Raw genomic sequence first — 26,278 nt, 5'->3', positions numbered from 1 at the left:
ATGAATAAAGATACACCATACAAACACCAATCAGAGAAAGCTGGAGCAGCTAAATTCATACCAAAGAAGACTTCAGAGAATAGAAAATTACCAGGGATAAAAAGGCACACTACATAAAAAGGTTCAATTCACTAAGAAGGTATAATAATCCTGAATGTGTACATAACTAATAATAGAGCCTTAAAACTGATCAAACTGAAAGAAGAAATGGGCAAATACAGTTGGAGACTTCAACACTACCCTCTCCATAACTAATAGAACTAGTAGCCAGAAAATCAGCAAGAATATAGAAACACTGATGGGTCAAAGACCTAAAACAATAAAAGTCTTAGAAGAAAATTAGGGAAAGCTTCATGACATTGGATTTTGCAATGATTTCTTGACTTGATACCGAAAGCACAGGAAACAAAAGTAAAATAGATAAATTGAGCTACACAAAAATTTAAAACTTCTGTACATCAAAGGACACAAATCTAACAGAGTGAAAAGACAACCTACAGAATGGGAGAAAATATCTGTAAATCATATATCTAATAAAGGGTTAATATCCAGAATATATAAAGAACTCCTACAGGTCAACATCATCATCAACAACAACAACAACAAAGCATTAAATTATGGGCAATGGACTTGAATAGACATATTTCTCCAAAGATATACAAATGGTCAACGAGCACATGAAAAATGCTCAACATCATTAATTATTAAGCTTGACATTATTAATTATTTGCAAATCAAAACCACAAGGAGAGATCACCTCACACCCATTAGGATGGCTACTGTCCAAAAAAAAAATCCCATGGGGTTGTCTACAGAGACAGTCATGCCATCTGCAAATAGGAACCGTTGTTCTTTCTTTCCAATGTGTGTGCCTATTTATTTTTCTTGCACTGGTTAGCACTTCCAGTAGGATGGTGTATATCAGTGGTGAGAGTAGATATCACTGCCTTGTTCCCCATCTTAGGGAGAAAGTGGATATACACAAATACGACCAATTGATTTTTGACAAAGGTAGAAAAGCAATTCAATGGCGAAAGGATAGTGTTTTCAACAGTGTTGGAACAACTCGTCATCAAGAGGCAAATATATGAACCTCAACCTAAAGTTTTCACCTCGTATAAAGATGAACTCAAAAGGGGTCACAGATCTAAAAGTAAAACATGAAACTAATTCTCAAAAGAAATCATGAGGAAAAAAAAGAAATTAGTAGATTCATGTTTATAAGTAGAACACAATTAATGCAATTAAATACACTAAATTAAAGAGTATCTTTAAAAAAAAAATCATGAGAAAAAATCTTCATGACCTGAGACTAGTTCTTCCATCTGACACCAAAAGCACAATCCATGAGGAAAAACTTGATAAATGAAATTTCACCACAACTAAAACTTGTTCTGCGAAAGACATTGTTAAGAGAATGAAAAGACGAGATACAGACTGAGTTAAAATATTTAAGTCATGTATCTGATAAAGGTCATATATTCAAAGTATATAAAGGATTCTCAAAATTCAACACTAAGAAAACAAACTGTCCAATAAAAAGTGGGCAAAATACTTGAACAGATTCTTTACCAAAGAGAATATACAGCTGGCAAAAAAGAACAAATTGCTTGACATCACTAGTCATGTAGGGAAATGCAAAGTAAAACCACTATAAGATGCCATTCCATACCTAGTAGGTTAGCTGAAAGAAGGAGGAAGGGAGGAGGGGAGGAGGGAAGGGGACAATACCAAGTGCTGGCCAGGACGCAGAGCAAATAATACTCTCATATATGCTGGTGAGAATGCAAACTATTACAGCCGCTCTGGACAACTCAGCAGTTTCTCATGTAGTTAAACATACACTTACCATACGATCCAGCAATTACACTTCTAGATGTTAACCCCAGTGAAATAAAAACCTATGTTCACACAAAAACTGTATATGAATGTTTACAGCATAATCATTCATCATCATCCAAAATTGTAAACAACCCAACTGTCCTTCAACAGGTAAATGAATAAAGACACTGTGATGCATACTTACGGGGGGAAAACTAGTCGGCAGTAAGAAGGAATGAACTATTGATAAAAAGACATGAATGAATCTCAAAGGCATGACACTGAGTGAAAGACAGTCTCCAAAGGTTACGTACTCTATGATTCCATTCGTATGACATGCTGGAAAAGACAAAACTATAGTGATGGGGAAAAGGTGAGTGGTTGTCAAGGGTTGGGTGTGACTACAAAGGCAGAGAATGAGGAAGTTTTGTGGGTTAAGACTGTTTTGTATCCTAATTGTAGTGGCTACATGAATTATATATGTGTTACAACTTACAGAATTGCATATCAAAAACGTCAATTTTACTGTATTTTAATTAAAAAAACAGAACACGTGGAGACCACCAACATCCTTGGCATGTGCCCAACCCTCTCTAGCTCAAACTTCTGGCAGTTTTCTTATGCTCAGAAAGAAAATGGTGTGCACTCCCCTCATTAGATTTTTTTTTCTTGGTTTAATTCAAAACCCTGATACGACAAATTCTAAGTTAACTTTTAAATGCTGTTTTTCCAGATTCAAAATATATAATAAAGGGCTTCAATTTTGCCACTCAGTCATGAAACAAAACAAAAATAATCTAAAGAAAGAAACAGATCAACTTCCAAAATGGCAACCAAAACAAAAGCCACGAGTCTACGGGTCAGGGCCAACCAGAGAGCATCTGAAGCATATAATGAGGCGTAATGTTCAGATGTTAGCTGTATACTTAAGATTTATACACTTCTCTGTATGTATACTATACTTCCACAAAAAGTTCTTAAAAGCAATAACATAAATCTATATTTATAATTCTAAAAAAACCACCTTGTACCATACCCTAAAACAAGTTATAGAACAGCATGTATAATATCCCATTTTTACAAGGATGTACATGCAGAAACAAAGTCTAAAACAATATATATTTGTTAAAGGAAGTTCTCTCTAGCTAATGAGAATACTGGTGACTTTTACTTTTTTCTTCATTTTTCTATAGTAGTCTAATTTTTTTTAAACAACAGACATAAATACTTTTATAATCAGAAAACAGGTTTTTTTTCCATTTTGAAAAATAGCATTCAAGTTAAAAATGTGAGGGCCGGCCCAGTGGCTCAGGCGGTTAGAGCTCCATGCTCCTAACTCTGAAGGCTGCCAGTTCGATTCCCACATGGACCGGTGGGCTCTCAACCACAAGGTTGCCAGTTCAATTCCTCGAGTCCCGCAAGGGATTGTGGGCAGCGGCCCCTGCAACTAAGATTGAACACAGCACCTTGAGCTGAGCTGCCACTGAGCTCCCAGATGGCTCAGTTGGTTGGAGCACGTCCTCTCAACCACAAGGTTGCCAGTTCGACTCCCGCAAGGGATGGTGGGCTGTGCCCCCTGCAACTAGCAACAGCAACTGGACCTGGAGCTGAGCTGTGTCCTCCACAACTAAGACTGAAAGGACAACAACTTGACTTGGAAAAAAGTCCTGGAAGTACACACTGTTCCCCAATAAAGTCCTGTTCCCCTTCCCCAATAAAAAAAAAAAAACAATCTTAAAAAAAAAAAAACTTTAAAAAAATGTGATATTTATATTATGGATCAATTTATGTACGACTTAGATTGCGCTCCTGGACATAAAGGGGTTTTGCAAGCCTCATCCAGTACCGGATTTCCAAAAGACACTTTACCCGATGTGTGGCTGGAACATGAAGAACACTTTACCCGATGTGTGGCTGGACTTCTCGAAAGAAGTGGTACCGTCTCTGGCAACTCTGAATAAAAAGGGAGGAAAGAACCAGGCACGTGACAAAGGTATTCAGATGGAAGGAGGCCTGTGAGTGATGGTGAAGAGGCACAGTTAACCTTAACATGGACAAAGGAATAAAGGCAGGGGAGTGGGAGACAAGGAAATTTGGAAGAGGTGTGAAGGAAAGGGTAGAGCTGAAGCAAAGGCTTGTGATGGAGAGTAAATGTCATTACATAGGAAAAGATCAGTGTGCTCACGGACGCGTCCAAAAGCTAACAATCCCATCCCTCCCCCTCCCCTGCCTTCCTCACCCCTAAGAGGCTGTTCATTGCACAGGGGTGTCATGCTCAGGACCCTGAGTGCACAACGGGAGTGGACACCTGACCCAAGGGCAGCCAACCCAGAGGCTGGCCAGACACCCCTAATTTGGCCTGGCTAGGAAAGCTCTACCCAAATAGAGGCAGTGTTAACAGGCAAATCAGACATGCTCTGGAATTCAACCAGTCAGTAAGTTAGCATCAGAGAAGACAGACCTGGAATGAACATTTTAAATGGATAATCTATCGGAATATATTTATAATATGTAGAAATATATCTAAGGAAATGCAATGCCTGCAACTTTGCTAAGCATTCATTTATGATTCTTCTGACCTTTACGAGCTGCTTTGGGGTTATGCTGTCATATTTACAGAAAATACCTAAGGGTACACACTGCAGAGTCTGAATGCTGCCCTGCACTTTTGTGCAGCTACTTAACAGGGAAATGTGGTTTGTTCCGTAGGGCCTCTTAATATGGCATTCCTTACAGCAAGAGATTGTGTTTCCCACTGCAAACATGTCAGCAGCAGTACTTTTCACATACTGCTCCTCACAGGCTGCTAACTTTGAAACAGTATTTTCCTCAGCCAGTTCTCTCTTCTTGGAAGCGACCAAGCACCACATTTTGTTACTAAAACTACATTCGTTGGCCGTGGTTTTCAACCTCCACTCAGGTCCCTGACCAGACCTGCTCCTGGGATTCTTTCAGGTGGGTGGCAGCCAGTCCTTGGCTATCTGAGACAGGCATGGGCCCTACTCTGCCCTCCACAGTCTGGCCATGGCCCCTGCACCCCACCAGCCAGTTTTGCCCCTAAGTTCTCAGACCGAGGCAGTCAGTGCTCATAGGCCCCTGCCAGATAAGCCTGGTGGACAGACGCCCCTCCATCAGCAGACCCTGCTGGCGGAGGATGAAGCACTTGGCTGGCCTCAGGCTACAGTGGGTCCAGCATGGAGCTGGGCTGAGCAGAGTTCTCTTTCAGATGTGATTAGGTCACAGTCTAGTCTGTGAAGGGAGGACATGGGCCCTTTGTGGCCCAGGAGCCACAGGCTGCCCTTGACTGGGCAGCTAGAAAGAAAAGCGGAGTCCCCTTGAGTGAAGCACTGACTCAAATAAAATCCCCCAGATTCATGAGGCCCAGCTGCTTGGCTCTCCCAGGATTCCCGCCAAGGCCTGGCTTACCTGGTCCTGAGTAAACCCAAAAGGAACCCATGTGTCTGTGCCTGGCAACACTGCAGGATGAGCTCGGCCTTGGGGCAGCCCACCCTGGCAGCCACAAAGGCATCTTGGTGCACATACCCAGGCAGGCCCTCCTAGAGTGGAAGTTGTACCGGGCTATCTGCACCAACCTCTGTTACCCATCACCCCTCATCAATTGTCTGGCAGATGTCCTAATGACAATTCAGGTTCTGAGATGGACTGAAAGGTTTTCATTTCAACAGCATAGGAGCTCTTGTTGAAATGAGTCACCAAGTTACCTTTTTATGTGTATTCGGTCATGTCATACTGAGTACATCACCATCTATTAGGTGGCTGCAAAAACACTTGCGGTTTTTGCAATTATTTTTAACCTTTTAAACCGCAATTACTTTTGCACCAATCTAATACATGCCTCACAGAGGACCACACAGAATGATGGAAGGCCCTGCACCGTGCTTATTAATTCAAAATAAATCTGTTTAAAATACTGTATCTGCAAAATCAAATTGAAAGTTTATACTTTTGCTTTATTCGGTCTTATTTAAAAATACACTCTCCTATCTAGCTTAATATCACAGCTAAGTCATGTCTCTAGCTTCCCAATTAAATAAGACATAAGCTGCTCCACACAGCACCTTTATGCCAGTTAGAAACAGGTCGCAGTCTGGGTGGGAACTTGGATTGGCAAGACAATAACATATTAAAAATGACATCCCCTCTGGGCTGATGAACTGGAACTAGGCAACCCTTCCTCCCAATGGACCCTGCCCAGGCCAGGGCATGTGCCTTCACAAACACAGCATGTGGGCTAGTTCTCAGCCTCCCTCACCCTCTCACCTAGACCCACTGTGCAGTGCACAACCTGCCCAACTGTACAAACAGAGATTGGACAATAGAGATTTAGAGCAGGATGTCTGGGACTTTCTTTGTTCCTCGATGACAGTAACCTTACTGAACCAATCCGGCTAAATCCTGTCTTCGGCCGGCCCTGATGATCTGGGTGTTGAGTATTAAGACGTTAACTGGTGAAAACGGGTAGAATTTTTTTTAGAAAAGTTTTCTTTTTTAACTTTGTTTTCATTTATATTGATCTGGTCTGAGACACAACGGTAGATTCTGTAGTCCATTAAAAAAAAAAAAAAACTACAGGTCTCCTACACGATCCCACAGAGCTAGACACGGGAGAGGCTCCACAAACTACTGGCCCTGCTGGGCGCCCCCAGGCTTCCCTCCACTTGGCAATCCGTCATTCTTTATGGGCTTCACTCAACTAACTAGCTTGGCAGCCCCCAAGGGCCCCAAAGCCCCAGGCCAACAGCTGAAACTTTTCCAAAGTGCACAGCGAAGGCGAGGCATACACAGCATTGCCCCAACTCCCCCACCGAACCCACCTTTGCGCACCACGCTGTAACGGCCTCGTCACCACTCCTCGCACCGACACATTTCAGGACCACACCAAGAGCCACGTGGATGTATTCACCTGTGACGAGTGGGGCTCTGTCTCCCCAGTTTCCGCTCCAAGACCAAACTCTAAAAGAATATAGACTAATTTGCAAGCAAATTATCCTGACCCCAATTTATTACCAGAGAAATTAAGGAACTAGAAGGCAACTTTATATCCGCCAATATCAGGGTTTTGTTACAACCCAAACTTTGGGGCTCCCCAGTACACCCACTGGGGCAGTTTGCCAGGGCTGGTGAAACACCTGCACGTGAAACAGAATATCACAGGCAAAGACTTGATTTGTCAGAGTCTTTCCTAAAACACGCCTGAAGATAAATACCATTCAGCCTCTCCCCCAAATCATATAAAGGATAAGAAAGATTCTCAGAATTCAGAGCTGTCCCACACCTTCACAGAAAGGAATCAAACCCTCACCCCTCCAGCAGCAGCTGTCACAGGGGAAAGAACGCCAGCCTGAGGCTCAGGTTCCATAGCCACCAACGAACTGAGGTGCTACAAGGAAGTCACAGCTTCTCTGGGGGTTAGATTCCTCACCCATAAAACAAAGGAGCAGCGCACGTGGATGGCTTCAAGATTCCATCTGTCTAAAATTGAGTTTCTGCATTTCAAGATGTTTTTGAGCCATCTTGTACCTCCATTACTGATTTATACCACGCTGTCCCCTTGCTATGGACCGAATTATATACCCCTGCCCCACACTCACATGCTGAAGTCCTAACTTCCAGTGTGATGACACGGGGGACCTTTGGGAGGTCATTTGGGTTGGATGAAGTCATGAGGACGGGACCCTCATGATGGGATTCGTGTCCTTGTAAAAAGAGGAAAAGAGATCTTTTCCTCTCTCCATGCACACCCAAGGCAGTCATCCGACTACGTGGCAAGATGGCAGTCACTTACAAGCCAAGAAAAGAAGTGTCAGGATGAAACCTGATCTTGGTACCTTGATCTGGGACCAGCCTCCAGAACTGATCTTGGTACCTTGATAAATTTTATTGTTTAAACCAGCCAATCTATGGTATTTTGTGATGACAGACTAAGATACACCCTCAACATGAATTACTTGTTTTCTTTTCTTCCTGAATTTGGAACTTGTTCCAAACATACAAATACATTAAACTGAACTTGGATGAGTTGGAAAGTGTTTACCAAGCAGCCCAGTGTTAACTACTGTGAACACTCACCAGGAGAACACTGGTTTTCAGACTTGCGGGTGTTTATAAACTTCGTAAGATAGACTGTAAGTATATCTGAATCTGTTCAGAAAGCCAGCGAGTCCAGAGAACGAGGGACGTATGTAATGTAAGGTAGCCTAGAATGAAGCTAGGACATCACAGGACATAGGACATCAATCAGAACAACAACAAAAAACCACACCATGAAGATGGGTGTGTTGGTGGCAAAGCCAGTAAGGAGAGGATCGGGAAAAGGGGTCCAGGACCCTGCTTCATCCCAGCCCACTCACTCCTGGGGTACCTCCTGGCTGGGCGAAGGGCAGGAGTGGCCTTGCAGCAGCAACATGTTACTGTGGGAAACAAGGAGCTTCAGCCAGGTTGAGGTGGCAGATTTATGTGGCGAGAACATGAATGGGAGAGTGACTGGACCGGGATGTGGCTGGCTGGATAGGAGGCAGGATAAAAGCTCGCACTCACCAAGCATTTCCCTCGGCCATGTTCCATGCTAAACACTTTCCACTCAACCTCACCCCAACCCTATGGCAGCAGGTAATCCTCTTACCTGTACTCCTTGCCACTCAGGTCAGATCAGGCCCCTAAAGGTCCTAAGTGTAGGTGATTAAGATTTATTTTGGGGAAAAACAGTCACCAGGGAAAAATAAAAACAATAAGGAAATCTAGAGTGGAGTGCAGGAGGCCATAAAAGATGGTCCTCCAGCCACCCAACAGAGCAGGTGTCACCTGTCAGGCTGAAGGAGCAGAGGAAATGGAGAGAGAGGGATGGATGACACCGGGAGATTCTAACACGCAGGGGTTGGATATTCCCCATACCTTCCCCATCTCAGGATAAATTGTGAAGGATTTTCAAAATGGACCCAAAGGATTATTGAGTATCTTCAATAGAAAAATAGGCCTCGCTAGAAAGAACATAACTTTCCAAGTTATCTGATGCTGTGGGCTTGTCACCTTTCATTGTCTTTGCGTTATTTTGCAACTCTGTCAAGTTGTACACAACTGATAGCAATGCAAGTGATTCCTATCTGTACACAGCAAATGAATTGTCTGCTGGGGAGACAACTGATCCCCTCAAAGCCACAGCTGCATCTATTTGAAATCCATTCCATAGGGTGGGGTGGCGGGGGGTTGGGGGGGGTCTGTCTGTTCTTTGATTTTCCCTTTGAACAAGTTGTAACATCTCACTGGTTCCCTCGTTAATAAAATCTTTTACATTTGGATGAGTCATGATTTCATCTTTTTAAAATTATTCTCTAACACCCACAAACAACCTAAAGTCCAAAGGGGCGCCAATATTCTGCATTAGCTGCTCCAAGAAGGGGAGAAAAAGGTTCCAGAGGTCAATAGTTCTTCCAAATACTCTGAAGTCTGCTGGCTCAAGCGTAAAGGAAGATAATCAAGTCTCAATTTTTCACCTCTCTACCCCTCCTCCACCAGGAAACACTGCCACCAGATTCCTCGGGACTTTTACTGGCTCTGATCTCAGCAATTCTTAAATTTCATCAATAATTCAAGGAGCTAGACGAGAAGGGCTGAGGGACCTCCCTTTATAATGAAACCATCCCCTCTCCCCTGACTCTAATAGGTGTGACCCCATGCATGTATTGCGCAAAAACTGGGAGCCAGGAGGGCTCTCAAGGCTGACAGATCCACCAGGAGCAGTGCCAGCAGAAGCAGGGAAGTAGAAATGGACTAAATCCCTGTAGGATGGGAAAGACATGTCTTTCCTACATCCCAGGATGCGAAAGGATGGTGATACTACAACAATGTCCATAACCCTGATGGTTGCAGAAACACACACACCCAGGGCCTCCAGGTGTGGTCTCTGAAGGTTGGCTGCAGAGCTCCCCACTTGCTAGTTACGGGGACCCTGAACGAGTTACTGATCTCATTAAAGCCTCTGTTTCCTCATCGGCAAAGTGTCTGCCTCGTAGGATTGTTGTGAGCATTAAATGCGATAACACAGGTAAAACATTTAGCAATCTGACACACAGTAAAATGCACAGTAAGTGTTAGTTTCAATATTTTTGATTGAGAAATAAATTCAATGTGATGTAAAATAAAACCAGGAATATAATAAAAACTAATTGCTATTTCTTAACTCCCACTGTCATGTCCTTTCCACTCTCATTGCCAAAAGACCATTTGACCTTCATTTCGCACCAGAATGACTCAGTCTCTTACTAGACCTGCTATCATCTCCTCCTTCTCAAAGCCATTCCTCACCCCCTCTAACCCAGCATATCCAATAAAAATATGTCAGCCACATATGTAATCTTAAATTATTAAACTTCAAATTAAGTTTTCTTTTCTTTTCTTTTCTTTTTTTTTTTTTTATTGGGGAAGGGGAACAGGACTTTATTGGGGAACAGTGTGTACTTCCAGGACTTTTTTCCAAGTCAAGTTGTTGTCCTTTCAATCTCAGTTGTGGAGGGTGCTGTTACCTTCAAGTTGTTGTCCTTTCAGTCTTAGTTGTGGAGGGTGCAGCTCAGCTCCAGGTCCAGTTGCCGTTGCTAGTTGCAGGGGGCGCAGCCCACCATCCCTTGCGGGAGTCGAGGAATTGAACTGGCAACCTTGTGGTTGAGAGCCCGCGCTCCAACCAACTGGGCCATCCGGGAGGCAGCTCAGCTCAAGGTGCCGTGTTCAACCTTAGTTGCACCATCCCTTGCGGGACTCGAGGAGTTGAACTGGCAACCTTGTGGTTGAGAGCCCACTGGCCCATGTGGGAATCGAACCAGCAGCCTTCAGAGTTAGGAGCACGGAGCTCTAACCGCCTGAGCCACAGGGCCGGCCCCCAAATTAAGTTTTCTAATAGCCATATTTTAAAAAGTAAAACCAGGTAGAATTATTTTAATAGTACATTTTATTTACCCAATATATCCAAAATGTTATCATTTCCACATGCACACAATATAAAAAATTATTGAGTTATTTTACGTTTTTTCCTATGACATCTTCAAACTCTTGCATGTATTTTACAGTACTTCTGCACATCTCAAGTCATACTCGCCACATTTCAAGTACTTATGAGCCCCCGCTTAACTGCTCCCCATCTCTTTCAGAAAATCCAAATTCATTAGTCTAACGAATCAGGCTCTTTTCAGTCTGGGACCCCTCATGCCTCCCCTTCCATACCTTCGCTGGTGAAACATGTCTGGTTCACCTCCTTCCCACCCCTGTCCGGGGCTTGCCCTCGACCCCCAGCACCTGGTATATTCCTTCTCCACAGGACACCCCACACCTTATGCCAGACACTGGCCATCAACACTCAACATGAGAATGTGCCCATTGCCCACAAGGCCACAAGGGCTTCCTTGCCAAGCCCACTGTCCCTGGCCTCTATTAGGGCACTTGGCTCTGGTAAGTGGAACGGTTTGTGTACTTTCTTTCACCCCAAGCAGACTGGGAGCCTCTTGGAAGCAGGATTTTTGTCCTATTTGTGTACGTCTAACAGTACCTGGCCCAGTCTAGGCATTCAAACATATATAAAGTATAGATTTTTTTTTAAAGGGAGAGAACATGTTAGAATTTTGACCAACATCTAGTAGCTACTAATCTTGATCTAACTCTAAAGTTATTTAGCCAACTCTCAATCACAAACGATACACATGTATAGGGTTAGGACTAAAAACGGTTGAGAGAAAACAGACAAGCTAAAGAAGCAACTACTTCTGGAAGAGCCATTGTTCCTGGGGTTTTGGGGTTTTTCTGTTTTGTTTTGTTTTTTCCATTGGCACAAAAATCTCTTAGCCTTAAACTGCTTTTCAAAGTTGTGCTGGAATAAACGGGAAACCACAAAAATGAAGGCTTCCACTATGCCAGTCATCAAGTCGTAGAGGCAAGAAAGAAACCATCCAAAACTATCCACCTCTGATTAAACTCTGCACATTTTAAGTGTTTATTAACCCATTTAATCCAAATAATTTAACCAATTATTTGAAATGTTCAGAGACAAAATTCTGGATTACAATATTTCCTACGGCTCTCTCCAGCCTCCGGAAGATTGAGGCCTCGCTTCTCAGGTCCCGTGGAACGGCTTTTCTTTTCATCAAGACCTTTATAGAACCCTCAGCTTCAATCCCAGTGGCCACGTTTTCTTTACACATGTTAAGTGTCTGCTCTAAGGGTTCTCAAAATACTGGCTTGGCCCATCCTGAGCGACCCTCTCTCCCAACATGTTAAGCAAAAAGCAGATAACTTCAATAATTATTACAGAATCCCTGGTTTTCATTTTATACTTTCCTAAGCAAAAGGCTTGGCAAAGCCTCTTATGGTTCCCCCACTTTTACAAAAAAATCTGTCTCCTAAGCAAAAGCTTCTGTTTCCTAGTAGCAGCAGATACACTTTTAAAACTTACAGTGAAAAAAGGCAAAAATAATTACACTGGCATGTTATTTCCATACTTCCTCCACAATATTTTCCACTTAGGACAGAGCCAAGAAATTTATTTATTTATAAATATATAAATACATGTTATTTTTCCCTTATGGATCCCAGGTCTTCAAATAAGTGGACCTTACAAACTACATTCAGTAATAATCCATGTTTTCTTTCTTGTGTTAAACAGACACATCTCTTCCATTGTTTCTTCATGTCTTACCATGTGCCAGGCGCAGTTTTAGATACTGGGGAAAGGCAAGGAACTTGAAACACTCATCTCCGCTCTCGTGATCTTCTTGTTGGATGGTACGTAAAGCAGGGTGAGGGGACAGAGTGGGGACTGTGGTGTGTCCTACTTTAGATAGAATGGTCAGGGAAAGTCTCTTTGAGACAGAACAAAAGAACAGCAGTTCTGAAGAACAGAGCCAAGTGGACATTTTTGGGAAAGGGGTGAGGGACAGAGGACGGAAGAATAAACCTCAAATGCGAAGAAGTAAGTGCATCAAAATGTTTACCAAAGCTTCTGATCAACACGAAATAATCAGTACCATACATGCCAATAAAAAAAGAAAATGGCTTTATTCTGTTTAACGCAGTTTACATAGACTTTTTGAAACACAATTAGTACCCACCCCTCAGTCTGACTCTCAATCCCCCATTTCTACATTAATAAACTCTGGGCTTCCTAGGGACTCCCCTCTGAAAACCAGTGACAGACTCTACCATTTTATGTGGAGACAAGGCCACACACGAAACGCACAGAGATAAGGGCTAGCCCCCCCCCCCTTTAAAGTGAGAATTTTCCACACAAAACTCCTCCCCATCAAGAAGTCAAACTGCTTAAAAATAAGGTAATTTCCAAATACTAGAAAAAAAAGATCTTCTCCCGAAGGAAGTATCCCTTTCTGAATTCTGTACCCTTCCACTCACCTGTCCCCAGCCAGCCTCAGGCCTGTCCCCAGCCCTGGACCATTTTGAACTGAGCCTTTGGACGTTGAAATTGGCTCTTCACCACCACATGAGATGCTGAAGCCGTCCCCGTGGCCAGGGTGCCTTGCTCTCTTATGCTCTACCTCTCCCAGTCTACCCTTCCTCCTTCGGGACTCTCTGAGCCCCACCTTGGCAAATGACTCCAAACCCCAGCTCATCCCACCCTGCTTTTACTTCTCCTGCCTAACCCCCAGGAATAATCTTATTTTCCAAACAAAAATCTCAGGACACATTGTCAGTACATAGATACTTGTTATATGAATCGCTTTAATTTTAGTGCTTGGAATATTGCATCATTTAAAGCAAAATGATTTTTCAAAACTTAGGATGTACTTACACATGGTCTGATGAGACAGCACAGGAAATTGAGACTGTCTGGGAAAATTCAGACTCTGCGCTCAGTCAGAGGCCTTTGACTACTGCTCTATTCTCTAACAAACAACTTTATTTTCCAAAGAAATCTGACATCATCCTACAAAAGGACTTGGAGCTACTTCCAGGAATAAGAATAAAGAGGCAGTGGTAGTGGCTGTGAGTTGAAGGCCAGAATGTTGTTATTTCCAGGTTATTTCAACAGCTCAGGGAGCTAACAGGACCAGCATGGAAAATAATCAGCCTCGGCTGCCATATAGACCTCAGCTTTTGATGGGGTAGATCACATATGTGCTGCAGCTCAGGTAAATCTAGAAGCATGCCCCTCTCCAGCACCCAGGTAGGCAACCATCCTACCAGGAGGGAGATGGATCTCGGATTCAGCAGGGCACCGACTCACCTATCCTTGCCTCCTCTAAATGTCCTCTGAAGTGCCATGGCCTGGGACAGGCTCTTACCACTTTCAAATCAAAAACAAAGGTCCTCCAGGGCTATCAAGAGAGAATTAATTTGGCGCTGGGACCCAGGAGGAGGCAAAAGGTTTTAGTCAGCTCACCGTTTCCCTATGTAAGTACTTGTGGGTAAACAAGACCTTCAGTATGTTGTAGGAAGAAATGCTTGACCAAATCCATAATTTTTCAAATGTTCAGAAATTTAATGATATTGCCCTTGATAGTAAAAGCACTTCTTGAAATGTAAGGAAAAAAATGATAACAATTCAAAAGAAGAATGTAGGCCACATTAATGAAGCATTCTAATAGCAAAAAAATGGAAACCGCAATCAAGGGATTTTACACAGTCTTTGGAAGAAAAAATTTCCAAAGTTCTTTCCATTTGAGCCTGTCATACAAAGTTTTTATTTCTAATTTACTTTAATCATACAATGCTTTTTTTAATTGAGATATAATTGACATATAATGCTATATTAGTTTCAGCTATACAACATACAACATAATGTTTTGCTATTTGTCTATATTGGGAAATGATCACCCCAATAAGTCTAGTTAACACGTCACCACACATAGTTACAAAATTTCTTTTCTTGCGATGTGAACTTTTCAGATCAACTCTTAGCAACTCTCAAATATGCAATACAGGATTATTAACCATCATTAACCATGCTGTACATTATATCCCCATACAACGTTTTCAACTACTAAATAAAATGAAGGTAAAGTCCTTTCAAATTGAAGAAATGTTGCCATTAGCAGCACCCAATGTATTAAGCACCTGCTCTTGTGCAGAATGTTTGGGTCTTTCTAGTTTCTTCAAGAAGTCTGTATTATCTAAATCATTCTCCTCAAGGGCCTCCAAATTACAAAGAAAGGGAAGTAATAAAAGGTTAAAGATTATGGTCAGTACATTAGCCACAAAGCTAATCTAGACTAAGATAGAGCTAATAACAGCTTACATTTCAGTAATTTTTGAATAGAAGATATTTGCATGTGGTATACAATTCAAAAAGTATGAAAAGCCATACCATGAAAAATCAATCTCCCTTCCAGCCTGGACTTTGGTCACCCACTTTCTCAACTTGTTTCACTGCAGAGACATTCTATAATGGCAACAGGTTCTGATGACTTGGTACGTGAGAGACACTTCACGAAGGACTTTGCATGGAAGTCTCTCTGGTGTGGGCAGTAGTATTATCACTGGCCCTGATTTCCAAGTGAGGAGAGTGTGGCCTGAAGTGAACAGGCCATTGGCCAAAGGTCTCATGGTGATGAGACATAAAGTCCACACTCTTGGAACCCGTCCCCCACCAACCACCCCAACACACAGATATACACACACAGAGCTCTGGACAAACAAAAGTGACTTCGCGTTAGGTTGTTCCCTCTGCCCTGAACACTCTTCCACCAACCTTCTCCACCCATTTGCTCAGCTAATTTAACTTTACATATACGTTTTACATTAGTTTGTTTCTAAAAAAATCTTGATGGATTGTGGGATTGTGTTAAACCAACAGATCAACTTGTGGAGAATTGGTATTTTAACTATAGTATGTCTGGTCATCTTTGATTTCTTTCTTCAGTGTTTTGTAGTTCTCAGTGGGGGGATGCTGCACATTTTGTTAGATATGTACCTAAGCATTTCATTCTCTTTTCAGAGCAATTATAACTGATATGGGTTTTTAATTTCGGTTTCCAAAGATTTGTTGCTAGAATATAGAAATAGAATTGATTTTTGTGTGTTGACCTTGTATCCTGCCACCTTGCTATAACTCTCTAGGTTCTTTTATAGACTCCCATGGGATTGTCTACATAGACAATCATGCACATCTTCAAATAGGGACAATTGTTCTTTCTTTCTAATCTATATGCCTTTTTATTTTTTTGGCACTGGATGGTGAATACCGGTGGTGAGAGCAGACATCATCACCTTATTGCTCATCTTAGGGGGAAAGCATTCCCTCTTTCACCACTATTAGCTGTATGCATGCATGTTAGCTGCAGGTTTTTAGTAGATACCCTTTGGTGGGTTGAGGAAGTTCCCTTCTCTTACCAATTTGCTGGAAGCATTTACCATGAATGAATGTTGAATTCTGTCAAATGTTTTTTCTGCATCCATTGACATAATCATGGTTTTTTGTTGTTGTTGTTCTTTATGTTCATATGCTGGAATACATCCATGAATTTTTTAAAAGTGAACAAGCCTTTTGTTCCTGGGATAAATCACAACTGGTTGTGGTGTACTGTTCTTTTTACATAATATTGCTGGATTTGAGTTCCTACTATTTTGTTGAGGATTTTTGTGTCTGTGTTCTTGAGCACGATTGGTCTATAGTGTTCTTTTCTTGAACTGTCTTTGTTGAACTATAAAATAGTTGTGTAGTATACACTTTTCTGAGGTCTTGGATGATAATTCTACTATTTTTAATCATCATAAAAACTTAAGAGTGGTTTTATCTTTGCTTTTCTGCTAGACTTGGAGTCCAAGTCCTTGACCAGGAAGACAACTTCCAAAGATAACAACAATCTTCCTAAGGGAACATGAGACTGTTTTACATGGAGCCACTTTAAGGTAGTTCTGAGAAAGCAATGCAGTGAAACCCACGACTTCACCGCCATCACCTACACAACCCCACCCTGCCCCAGAAAGTCCCCCAGACAGCAGGACCCACGAGGAACTGGGCTTGACTGGCTTTGGATGAAAAACAAACATGGTTTCCATCAAATAAGAGATATGTTATAACCCTACCCTGAAATGCCAATAGCACATTTGTCTTTGAGTTACCTGGGAAAGTCCCTATCAAATATTCACTCCTTCAAAGCTCAATCAGTCATTATCTCCCACACGCTACTATTGAGGAAGCCAAGACCCAATGGGGTTAAGAGATTTCAAGATCAGCAGAACTAAAATTTGAATTTAAATATCTCCTATCACCCAACTTTGTTAGAAAAAGTCCTACACAAATGCAATGCAATGCCAGAAGCTCAGTCAGGCATGGGAGGCGCGCAAGACAGGGGTGTGAAGCAAAAGCGCTCCCAGACGTGTCTTTTCAGAACTGAAATGCTGATTCTGCTCTTGGCACTTTTAAGAAGACCCTTCCTCTCGTCGTGGGAACCTACCAGGGCTGACGAGTGAGGAGCAGGAACACCGCAAAGGAGCTGCACACCCAGAAACAGCACATTGCCCACCAAGAAATCAAAACCCTTGTGAGTCCATTGCTTCAGCAAGTACAAGTTACCCAACCCAAAAGGTCAACAGGCTGCTCAGAGACCAGAGAAATGTCCTTGGACTCAAGGTCTCCTGCTCTGTTAGTATGTGAAACAACTAAAAATGATGTGTGTGGGGCGGGGGGGGCGGTAAAGAGCACACTCCAAAACCAGACAACCTGAGTTCAAATCCCAGCTCTGCCACACACTAGCCAGGTGACCTTGAAAGACTCACAACCTCTGTTCCTCATCCATAAAATGGGGATGACAACGGTAGAGTAAGAACTCACCAAATGATGCCAGCTGTTACTATTTTTCAGGAAGTCTTGTCCATCCAGGCAGTCCTTCTGACACGTCTTTACACCATGGTCTATGTGATAGCATGCCTTTTCTCCCAACCCCATCCCAAGAGCAAAACTCTTTCAACAAAGTTGACGGGGGGTGGGGGGAGAAGCAATAAGAAAAAGGCCTATATTAACTACTTCATTAAATGATGTCTGGGAGCTAAAAACCAGTAAGCACTCATAGAATCCACACTCATAAGGAAGATGGTAATTTAAATCAATAGTTTAAACTCTTTTTCCATAAAAGTACAATTTTACTGTTTCATATAATAACCAAAGGAGACATTCTCCCCAACTAAGAGATAGGTATGAGTTTAATTTTTAAAAGAGATAATCTATGAAAATGCACTGATTCGTTTTCATATCTCAGATTACTTTCACAATCAAATTTGTATTTAAAATATCAATTTAATTATTAAGTTGCTAAGAAGTGACCTATCTTTAATTCAAATATATAATTACAATTTAGGGTTGGCATTTTCACAAGTTTCTTTAGAGACAGGAAATATCAATTAGCAATAATGATAGCTATCCTTTCTTACATACTAACTAAGCGCCTAATAAACTAGGTGTTAATTTCTACATATTACCTCATTCTCTTAATCCTTTGAGGGAAGTATAGGCTCATGGCAAAGAAAAACCTCAGCCCTGAGGTGGACCATTAATGGTTCTGACAGAGAACTGATTGCTAGCACCTATGTGAGGTTTTAATACTAAAATGATATAGAAAAGACTCAAACTTTAATGTGCATGTGACTCACCTGGGGAATCTTGTGAAAATACAGATTATGATTCAGAAGGTCTGGGGCGAGGCCTCTCTTATTCGGCATTTTTTTCTTTTTTTTTCAGTTTTCAAAATTTAACAATCCCCATAACTATTTTGTAACTACTAATTTGTATTTCTTAATCCCTTCCCCTTTTCTAACAGGCTCTCAGGTGCTTGCGATGCTACTGACCACACTTGGGAGTAGCAAGGATCTACAGGTTGCAATAGGCCACAGACCGCAAAAGATGTCTATAAAAACTAAAAGGAAAAAGAAGTCAAATTGTTCTCAAAAATCAGGTTAGAATTGACGCATATTTCTTGTTGGGATTCTGAGCGTTGTAACATCTTAGAAATATCTTCTAATAACTTTTCTTTTCCAGTTTAAATTTATATGCCAATTTCTTGGAGTTTTGTGGGGGTTTTTTCCACGAAAAACCCTGATTTTTATCAAAGTGGAGAAGCCAAGTACAAGAAAGCCTGTTTCAAGCTGCCATACCCTTTAAGCAGGTCTCCAACCTGCACTCAGCCATGCATAGCATACCTCTCGCTGTTTAACGTCTAGAGATTAGACAAATGGCCGAGTTAGTTGAGATTTTAGGGGCTGGGCCCCAAAGTTCTTCCAGATGAAAAGGAAAGCTCTACAACAAAGTAACACTTTACCATACCACTGGCTTCCATTTCTGGCCTTAGGTGACAAAGTTCCAGCAATGAGGTGATAACTGCTGGATAACATTTTATACAAACTACTGGGTTTCAATTCTTTTACCAGATCCTTTGAGTAGCAAGTTCTATTTACTTTCAAACTCCATAGAGTAAACAAAGCAAGGTGCTCAGCAAGGCCCTAAATTCTACCTAGGTCCAAGTTCCTGCCCTGCTCTCTTTTATTCACTTCTGATTATCTCTGCTGCACTCAAACATTGGCTAGCTGCCTCTTTTAAAAGGCAGTTACACACTTCCACCCCCACCCTATTCTCTTGGCTAACAGCAATGCCTAACTACAGAACCAACCTATCTCTGAGAACATTCCAGCTTATCGGATAAGGTCAGTTTAAAATTCTACAGAGGGATAACCTGCTCCAATTGTCTTTCCTTAGAGCCCTTCAAAAATACCCTCCAGCAATCAGCAGACCAAGCCTTTCACCCAGGAGAGAAAACAGTGATGATTCTGCAATTTACAAACAGTGAGCCCTTTATTTAAAGGGTGTCCCCATATTATATTATTTCCAAAGAACGTTTATCTACGTACTCAAGTCAGCACAAGAAGCCCAATCAATGCTTGGAAGAAACTACATGCACATATATTACAGCTCCATGCAAATGGCTTCTCTGCCTGAGAAGTCTATGAAGTTTTGCTGCCCAGCGTCAGGAGGAGGCCTACCTGTGAAGGGCAATATCCCGACAGTTTTTTTCTGAAGTGGAGCATGTCCTGTCCACAACAGAGCTCAGCAACTTTCCAGAGAGGCCTCTTACAAAACCATAAAAAGGGGGCAGGGCTGACAGACCCCTGCCCTGAACACCCTCGAAGCTAAAAATACGAATTCTGAGAAAGGAACTCTACTATAGACAAGACCAACAGAAAGTTTCCTGTTTCTGTTACCTCCCAAACTGGCTGCCCTCCCAGAGTGGTTTAACTCTGGATACCAATTGGGCAATGCCAGCCACAGTGCTGGGGCGGAGGGCTCAGAGATGCAGGTTCTGTCTCCTAGGTTAATTAAGAGGAATCAAAACTGCAGTATAAACTGGAGACTTTCGTGAGCAGATCCGGGGCTCCCTCACTGCATCTAGGCAACATGCCTCCATTCAACAAACACGTATTGAGCGTCTTCCATATGCTAGGTACCGGGGAGGATACCAAGCCACAGTCCCCAGGGATGAAAGCAGACAGAGAAGGACCATCAGAAGGGGTGGAGGTTGTGCGGGCCCGAAAACCTGCCACACGTTGCTATGACCAGTAGTACCCAAGGGACAGCATGACCCCTCAAGCCAGCTCCGCGGACCACCAAGCCCCAAAATGCAACAGGCTCGCGACAGCGAAGGCGGGAGTGGACAGGTAGGCCCTGGGGCAGGTGTTCAAGTAGGAGGTGCACACCTGGGGTGGCAGGGCTGGGGAGGGCAGAGTCCACAGAGGAGGGGAAAGGGCGGCCCGGGGACCCCGTGAGGGAGAAGGGGTGCGAGGAGAGGGGGGTCTGGTCCCGGGAAGCGGGTGCGCTGCAGTGGCCGGCCGGGCCTGCGCCCCCCGAGTGGCGCGGGGAGGAAAGGCGCGCGGCTAGGCCGCCTGCCGGCACCTGGGGCCCCGCCCGGCACCTACCACTTGGGCGACCTTGAGGCAGCCGAGCGCACCGCGCAGGTAGTCGGGGTCGCAGCGCAGGCCTGCCAGCCCGCGGCGCTGGCTCACCGGCTCGGTGGTGGGCTGGTACGGGCTGCTAGCGCCCGAGATCATGGAGGTGCTCGAGGCCTCGCCCTCGAAGCCGTCCAGCTCCTCGCCGCTCCGCATGTTGCCGCCCGGCCCGGGCCGCCTCGCGCGGCCGGCCCCCGGCGCCCGGAGCTGGCGGGCTCAGCGGGGCCGCCGCATCGTCGTTGCCGCCTCCTGAATGACCGCCCGCGGCCCGCCCCGCCGCCGCCGCCGCCTCTGTGCCCGCCGCCGGCTGCGGCCGCGGATCGGTCCGCTCGGGCTCGGCTCCCGCCGCCTCGGCAGCGGAAAAGGAGGGAGGCAGGAGCGGGCGGAGAGGGAAGGAGGCGGGAACCGGCGCGGCGGGCCGGGAGGGGGCGGAGCGAGTGCCCGCCTGCCGGCCGCTCGGCGGCGCTCCGCGGCTCCGGCCAGGCGGAGGTGGCAGCCGACGCCGCGGAACCTCGGGGGGCGGGGCGGGACGAGGCGGGGTGTCCTCCGGCCCCGCCCTCACCTGGCGGAGCGCGGGGTCCCGGCCGCCGCTCTGTGCCTGGCGATCCCAGCGTGCGAGGGCACGGGTCCCGGAAAAGGGGTCCTGGGGACCGGGAGGAACCGGGGCTGAGGGGAAGGGTCGAGATGGACCCAGGGGGCACATAGTTGCTGTCCCAGGGCGCTGCCTCAGTTTCTCCTATGGAGGCAGTGGGAGCCTCTGTAAATAGGCTGGGGAACTTCCAGGTGAAGACCAAGATGCGCTGCGCGACCCCCGTGCTGGGAACAGTGCGCTGCCCAGAGTGGGCCTGACTCGGACTGTTTGGCTGACAAGAGGGGTTTAAGTGTGGGCTCCCACACAGGGCGCCTTGCAACAACTAGTTCTGAGGCCAGGGCGGAGCAGGGCAGGAATGAGGAGTACGGGTGAGTGGGGGTCGCTTGGTACCGGTCTGCAGGACAGACACACGGTAAATATTTGTGAATAATTCCCAGTTTAAGCTCTGAATCCACCGGCCTGAGAAGGGGCGCTAGCACACAGTAGACCCTTGGTGACTAAGGTTAGTTTCCTCTTTGCTGAAAAGGTTTTGCGATCTCTTTCTAATCATCAAGTCAGGTTAAACACAGGCGTTTGCGCTAAAGGGCATTAATTAGGGGCCAATTTACAATTCAACTGTGAAGGCGAATTTTAAGCTTAAGTAAAACACTGACTTTCTAAGAAGTCGCTTTCTAAGACTGTCGCTTTGGTTGAACTCTTCCACACCACAGATGTGAGGAGAGCTTCCCAAACTCTAGGCACTTAAACAAGGCACTTCACCAAGGTTACTGTTGCCATTTTACAGGAAAGAGGACTAAGGCTCTAGAGCGGAAGTAACTTGTGCCAGGCCACATGATTAGTTGCTGAGCAGAGCCCAGGTTCCAACTTTTTTCACCATACAATGTTGCCTAATAGACAACTCAGAAGGAATTGTGAACTCCAAGCTGAGAAGCAGTAAATATAAACTATAACTAAGGTGATTTCAATTTAAAGGGCTCTCACCTTTTGGTTACCAAAGATGGGAAAATACAGTGACTCTAATTAATACTCTATTCAACCAACAAATATTTATTGGGCATTTATCATGTGCTAAGCAATACGTAGGGACTGGAGTCAGCCTGCCAGTTAAATATGACAAGTTGAATGGTTGGATATAGGCTCTGGCCTCAGCTTTCTCCTAAAATCCCAGTGAAATGACAGTTACAGGGGTTTGCCTCTTAAGGGGACAAAACCACTGGGACAAAGAACGGGAAACAAGGCCAACAGCAACAAAATGTTGGAAGAGGAAAAGCAAATAGGTGAGCGGTAATTGACTTAGGCAGATCCAAGAAAGCTAAACCCTAAGCTTGTACAGGGATAGATGGAAATGCAACCTTGGTTCTAGCACAGAATAAAAGGCTCTGAGACTCTGGGAGGGGCAGCACCAAGCACATCTAGAAGTGGCAGTGGAGGCAGGAATGAAAAGCCAAGATCAGTTGAAAGTCTTTTAAAGAAGCAGTTGGATCCCTGGATTCCCCTCTCATGCCGTTCTCCCAAGACTGGAGGTTTATTTTCTGGAGAAGGTGAAATAGAGGGTCTCTTAGCTAGTGATGACAGTTGAGGGCAAGGGTATCATACTGAAATATATATATATATAATTTATAATTATATAATGTTATTTTATAATTATATATATTTATATAATATGCTATATATTATACATAATTTTATAAAACAATATATACTCTTATATTTGTATGTGTGTGTATTTCCTTGGATATTAATATGAAAGCAAAAAAAAATTCAATAGAAGAGTTAAAAAAGAAAATCTCACAGGAAATAGAGCCAAAAGACAAAGAGATGGAAAATGAGAGATAAGAAAATTAGAGAAATAGTCCAAGAGAATAAAAGACTAACAAGACTTTCATAAAGTTAAAAGAGAAGAGAATGGAGGGAAGAACATACAAAATGATAATTCAATAACACTTCCAAGAACCAACAGACATGAGTTTTGGCTTTAAAGGACCCACCAGTGCCCAGTATAGTGAGCGGACATGAACCGGCACCCAGCCACATCTGACCACTGGGGCAAAGAGAAGATCCTCAAGGTCCCAGGAGGAACAGAGCAGGTTTCTTTATAAAGAATGGGGAATCAGAAAGGCATCAGACTTTTCCACAGCATCTCTGGGAGCTACAAGGGAACAGAGCAAACCCTTTCACCTCCTCAGGAAAATGACCCCCATCTAGAAGTCTGGTTCCAGCTGGTGTCGATCAGGTGTGAGGATGATAGAAGACGCTTTCAGACATGCAAAGACTCCCTCTGTCTCTTTCTCAGGAGGCTGTTGGAGGAGGGCATCACCAGAAGAAGGATTTAAAACAAGGAAGCACAGGACAGAGGATTCAGGAAAGGGTGGCTGCCGCCTAGAGAGAGTTGATAAGGATTCCTAGGACGTAGGGAGCAGCCAGAGGCTTCGAGAGACTTCTTCAAGATGAAATTGAGAATACATCTGAATATACAGGAAAGAAAGATACACAGTTTGGGGAAAGTTTTGAGATAAATTAGTGATAAATGCATAGGAAACGAAGCAAATATTCATAGACATTAACTGCAGGGAAAATAAAATGATGTGTAGAAAAAAAGTATGGTAAATCACATGGCTCAGCTATGAATAATATTTGCATAATAATGTAAACAATGAATGCTGACCTAACCAAAAGTATGTGGCCATATTAGGAGGAGAGGGTGGGGGGCCAGGATGTCTGCATGTGTGATAGGGAGAAGGGGAGGGTGTAAAAGAGACCTAACTACTCATCGTCCATTGTGGGAGATCAGTAGGTGCTTAAAACTGAAAAACCAAGAGGCAGCAGTAGATGTATGTTAATTAAAAATATAAAGATAAATACAAAAATAATCCATTAAAAGTTTAAAAGTGTTGCCTTTGGGAGCAGGAAATATAGTGTGGGTTTTAGGCCTTGTAGAACTATTTGACTCTCTCAACCATGTGCACATATAAGTCTAATAAAAATAAAAAGCTAAATTAAAAACAATTTTTACAAAAGGCACTTGAGAATCAGTGGTGATAGGGCAGCTAGAGCCCCTGCCAGCATAGATGTGGAGAGCAAGTACTGAACCCAGTAAACACAACAGTATGTGCTGAGTGTTGCTCATGGTGGTATGAAAACTTCCAGCCAGCATTTAATTGAGTCCATGAGTCAGAATTTCAGCTGAGATTTGAAACATAAACAGCAGTTAGCTAAGGAAGGAGATGGTTAAGAGTGGGTGGAACCGTGTTCTGGGCAGAGGGAATAACATGTGCAAAGGCCCAGAGGCCAGCAAAAGCAAGGCACAGTGAAGAGGCTCAAGTGCAGAATTCAAGGGCAAGAGGACTGGCAGACAAGACCTGACGCGGAAAGGTAGCCTTGGGCCAGTCCCCGCAGGGCCTCGTGGCCCGTGTGAGAGGGTGGACGCTGAATGAAAGACTGTTAGTTAAGCAAGAGAGTGTCCCCATAAGGCCTGACTTTTAGAATGTTCTCTCTGGCTTCAAGAGGGAGATGGATTGAGAGGAAGCAAGACTGGAGGCTACCCTTCCAGTACTTAGTAACTCTTTCCTGTCCCTGGACTCTAGCCTAAGTTTATTTTCAGTTCCAAGGACAGACTCAAATTTTTCATGTCTGCTTTTTAACAGAAGTTCACAGACTTCCATGGCATTATTGGGAATCCCACATAGCAGTAGACAAAACTTGGTTTTATTGTGCCTTCCTCGATGTTACATTGCAATACACCGTGAGTCTGTGGCTATCGCTGTGCCTCCAAGTGTGTCTACCAGTGCTGAAGTCAAAATGAGGATAATAAATCATAGAGAGAGAAGCAGGCAGCCCTTGGACAGGTCCCTGGGTTTCAGGGTCTGGTCCACATATCGAGGGCTGACTCAAGACAAGCGGACTCAGGAGAGACTGATGAATCAAGCAGATGCTACTTTATTAATTGCTGCCAGTGGAGAGATTCTGCCAGCAACTATAACACAGATGCTTGTCTCAGTCCCTGAACTCATCCTGAAAGACCTGCCCAAAGTATAGTATCCTTAAAGATGGGCTATTCCCCCAGGATACCCTGATTCCACTAGATCAACCCTCACCTCTTCCCAAGTCCCTCAGGCTCACCTTTAGGCCTGGCTTGCTTGGCTCCCTCCGAGGTCAACCACCTTCAAGTCTGGGGACTGTCGCCCCCCTCCACAAGCACACTGATTCCATGGGCTCATGGAGAGTCCCCATGTCAAAAGCATTGGTCCTACAAAGACCAAGGAATTTAGATTCTAGATTCCGTGAAGGGCTGGGAGCAAAACACCTTCCCAAACTGGTCCATGTGTGTTTTGCCCCTGGAGGCAGTGCCTGATAAGGGCAAGGAGAAAAGGGTGTGCGCTTCACTTAGTTTCTTACTCAGGCCTCTCCCCAGGGCTTCTTTGTGAGTGTTGGGGGTGGGAGTAGCTTTTCCGGTAACTTCAATTAAGCAATAGATCTAATCTACTACTTTTAATAAGCTCAGTAATTAGCAGAAGCCCTAGAGACTTCTACCTCAAATAGAAAAATATAAACAGTGACGGTGAAGTAGAACGTTTCAAGCATAAAGTATATGGTGGGAAGACCGATTAAGTTTATCATTCATAGTTATCAATATTAAGCGTGAACTAAACACCTAAGAACATCGTATGTTTAATGTTACATGACTAACAACTTGGTTTGATATGATTCTCTCTACTTTTAAAAGGCCTTTCAAAGAAAAAGTACCCATATAAATTCCTTATGTCTGAGGGATTAGACTCAAAGATGTAAAAATAAACAACCCATTTTGGTGTTTGAAAGCAGCAGATGCCCCTGTCTTCCATGGGGGGACTAACTGGACCCCTCCAGCAGTATTCCCACACGCCTGCAGGGAGGGGCTGACGCCTGGGCGAATTCCAGGCG

The 26,278-nt window shown here is 43.9% G+C and overlaps 1 protein-coding gene across 1 annotated transcript in view; it reads right to left on the bottom strand.

Moving 5' to 3' along the window:
* Nucleotides 1-21,217, bottom strand: part of CMTM4 (CKLF like MARVEL transmembrane domain containing 4) — a 55,368-nt gene extending 34,151 nt beyond the window's left edge. The window contains exon 1 of the mRNA XM_019755239.2: nt 20,737-21,217. Within this exon, the coding sequence (XP_019610798.1) occupies nt 20,737-20,922 (186 nt within the window). The 5' untranslated portion in view covers nt 20,923-21,217. The remainder of the gene's footprint in view (nt 1-20,736) is intronic.
* Between the last annotated feature and the right edge of the window lie 5,061 nt (nt 21,218-26,278).

The sequence above is a fragment of the Rhinolophus sinicus genome, linkage group LG11 (assembly GCF_036562045.2).
Source record: "Rhinolophus sinicus isolate RSC01 linkage group LG11, ASM3656204v1, whole genome shotgun sequence".
In the NCBI taxonomy this organism is placed as follows: Eukaryota; Metazoa; Chordata; class Mammalia; order Chiroptera; family Rhinolophidae; genus Rhinolophus; species Rhinolophus sinicus.
The sequence above is the reverse complement of the archived record's forward strand: the minus strand, read 5'-3'. Positions and strand labels throughout refer to the sequence as shown.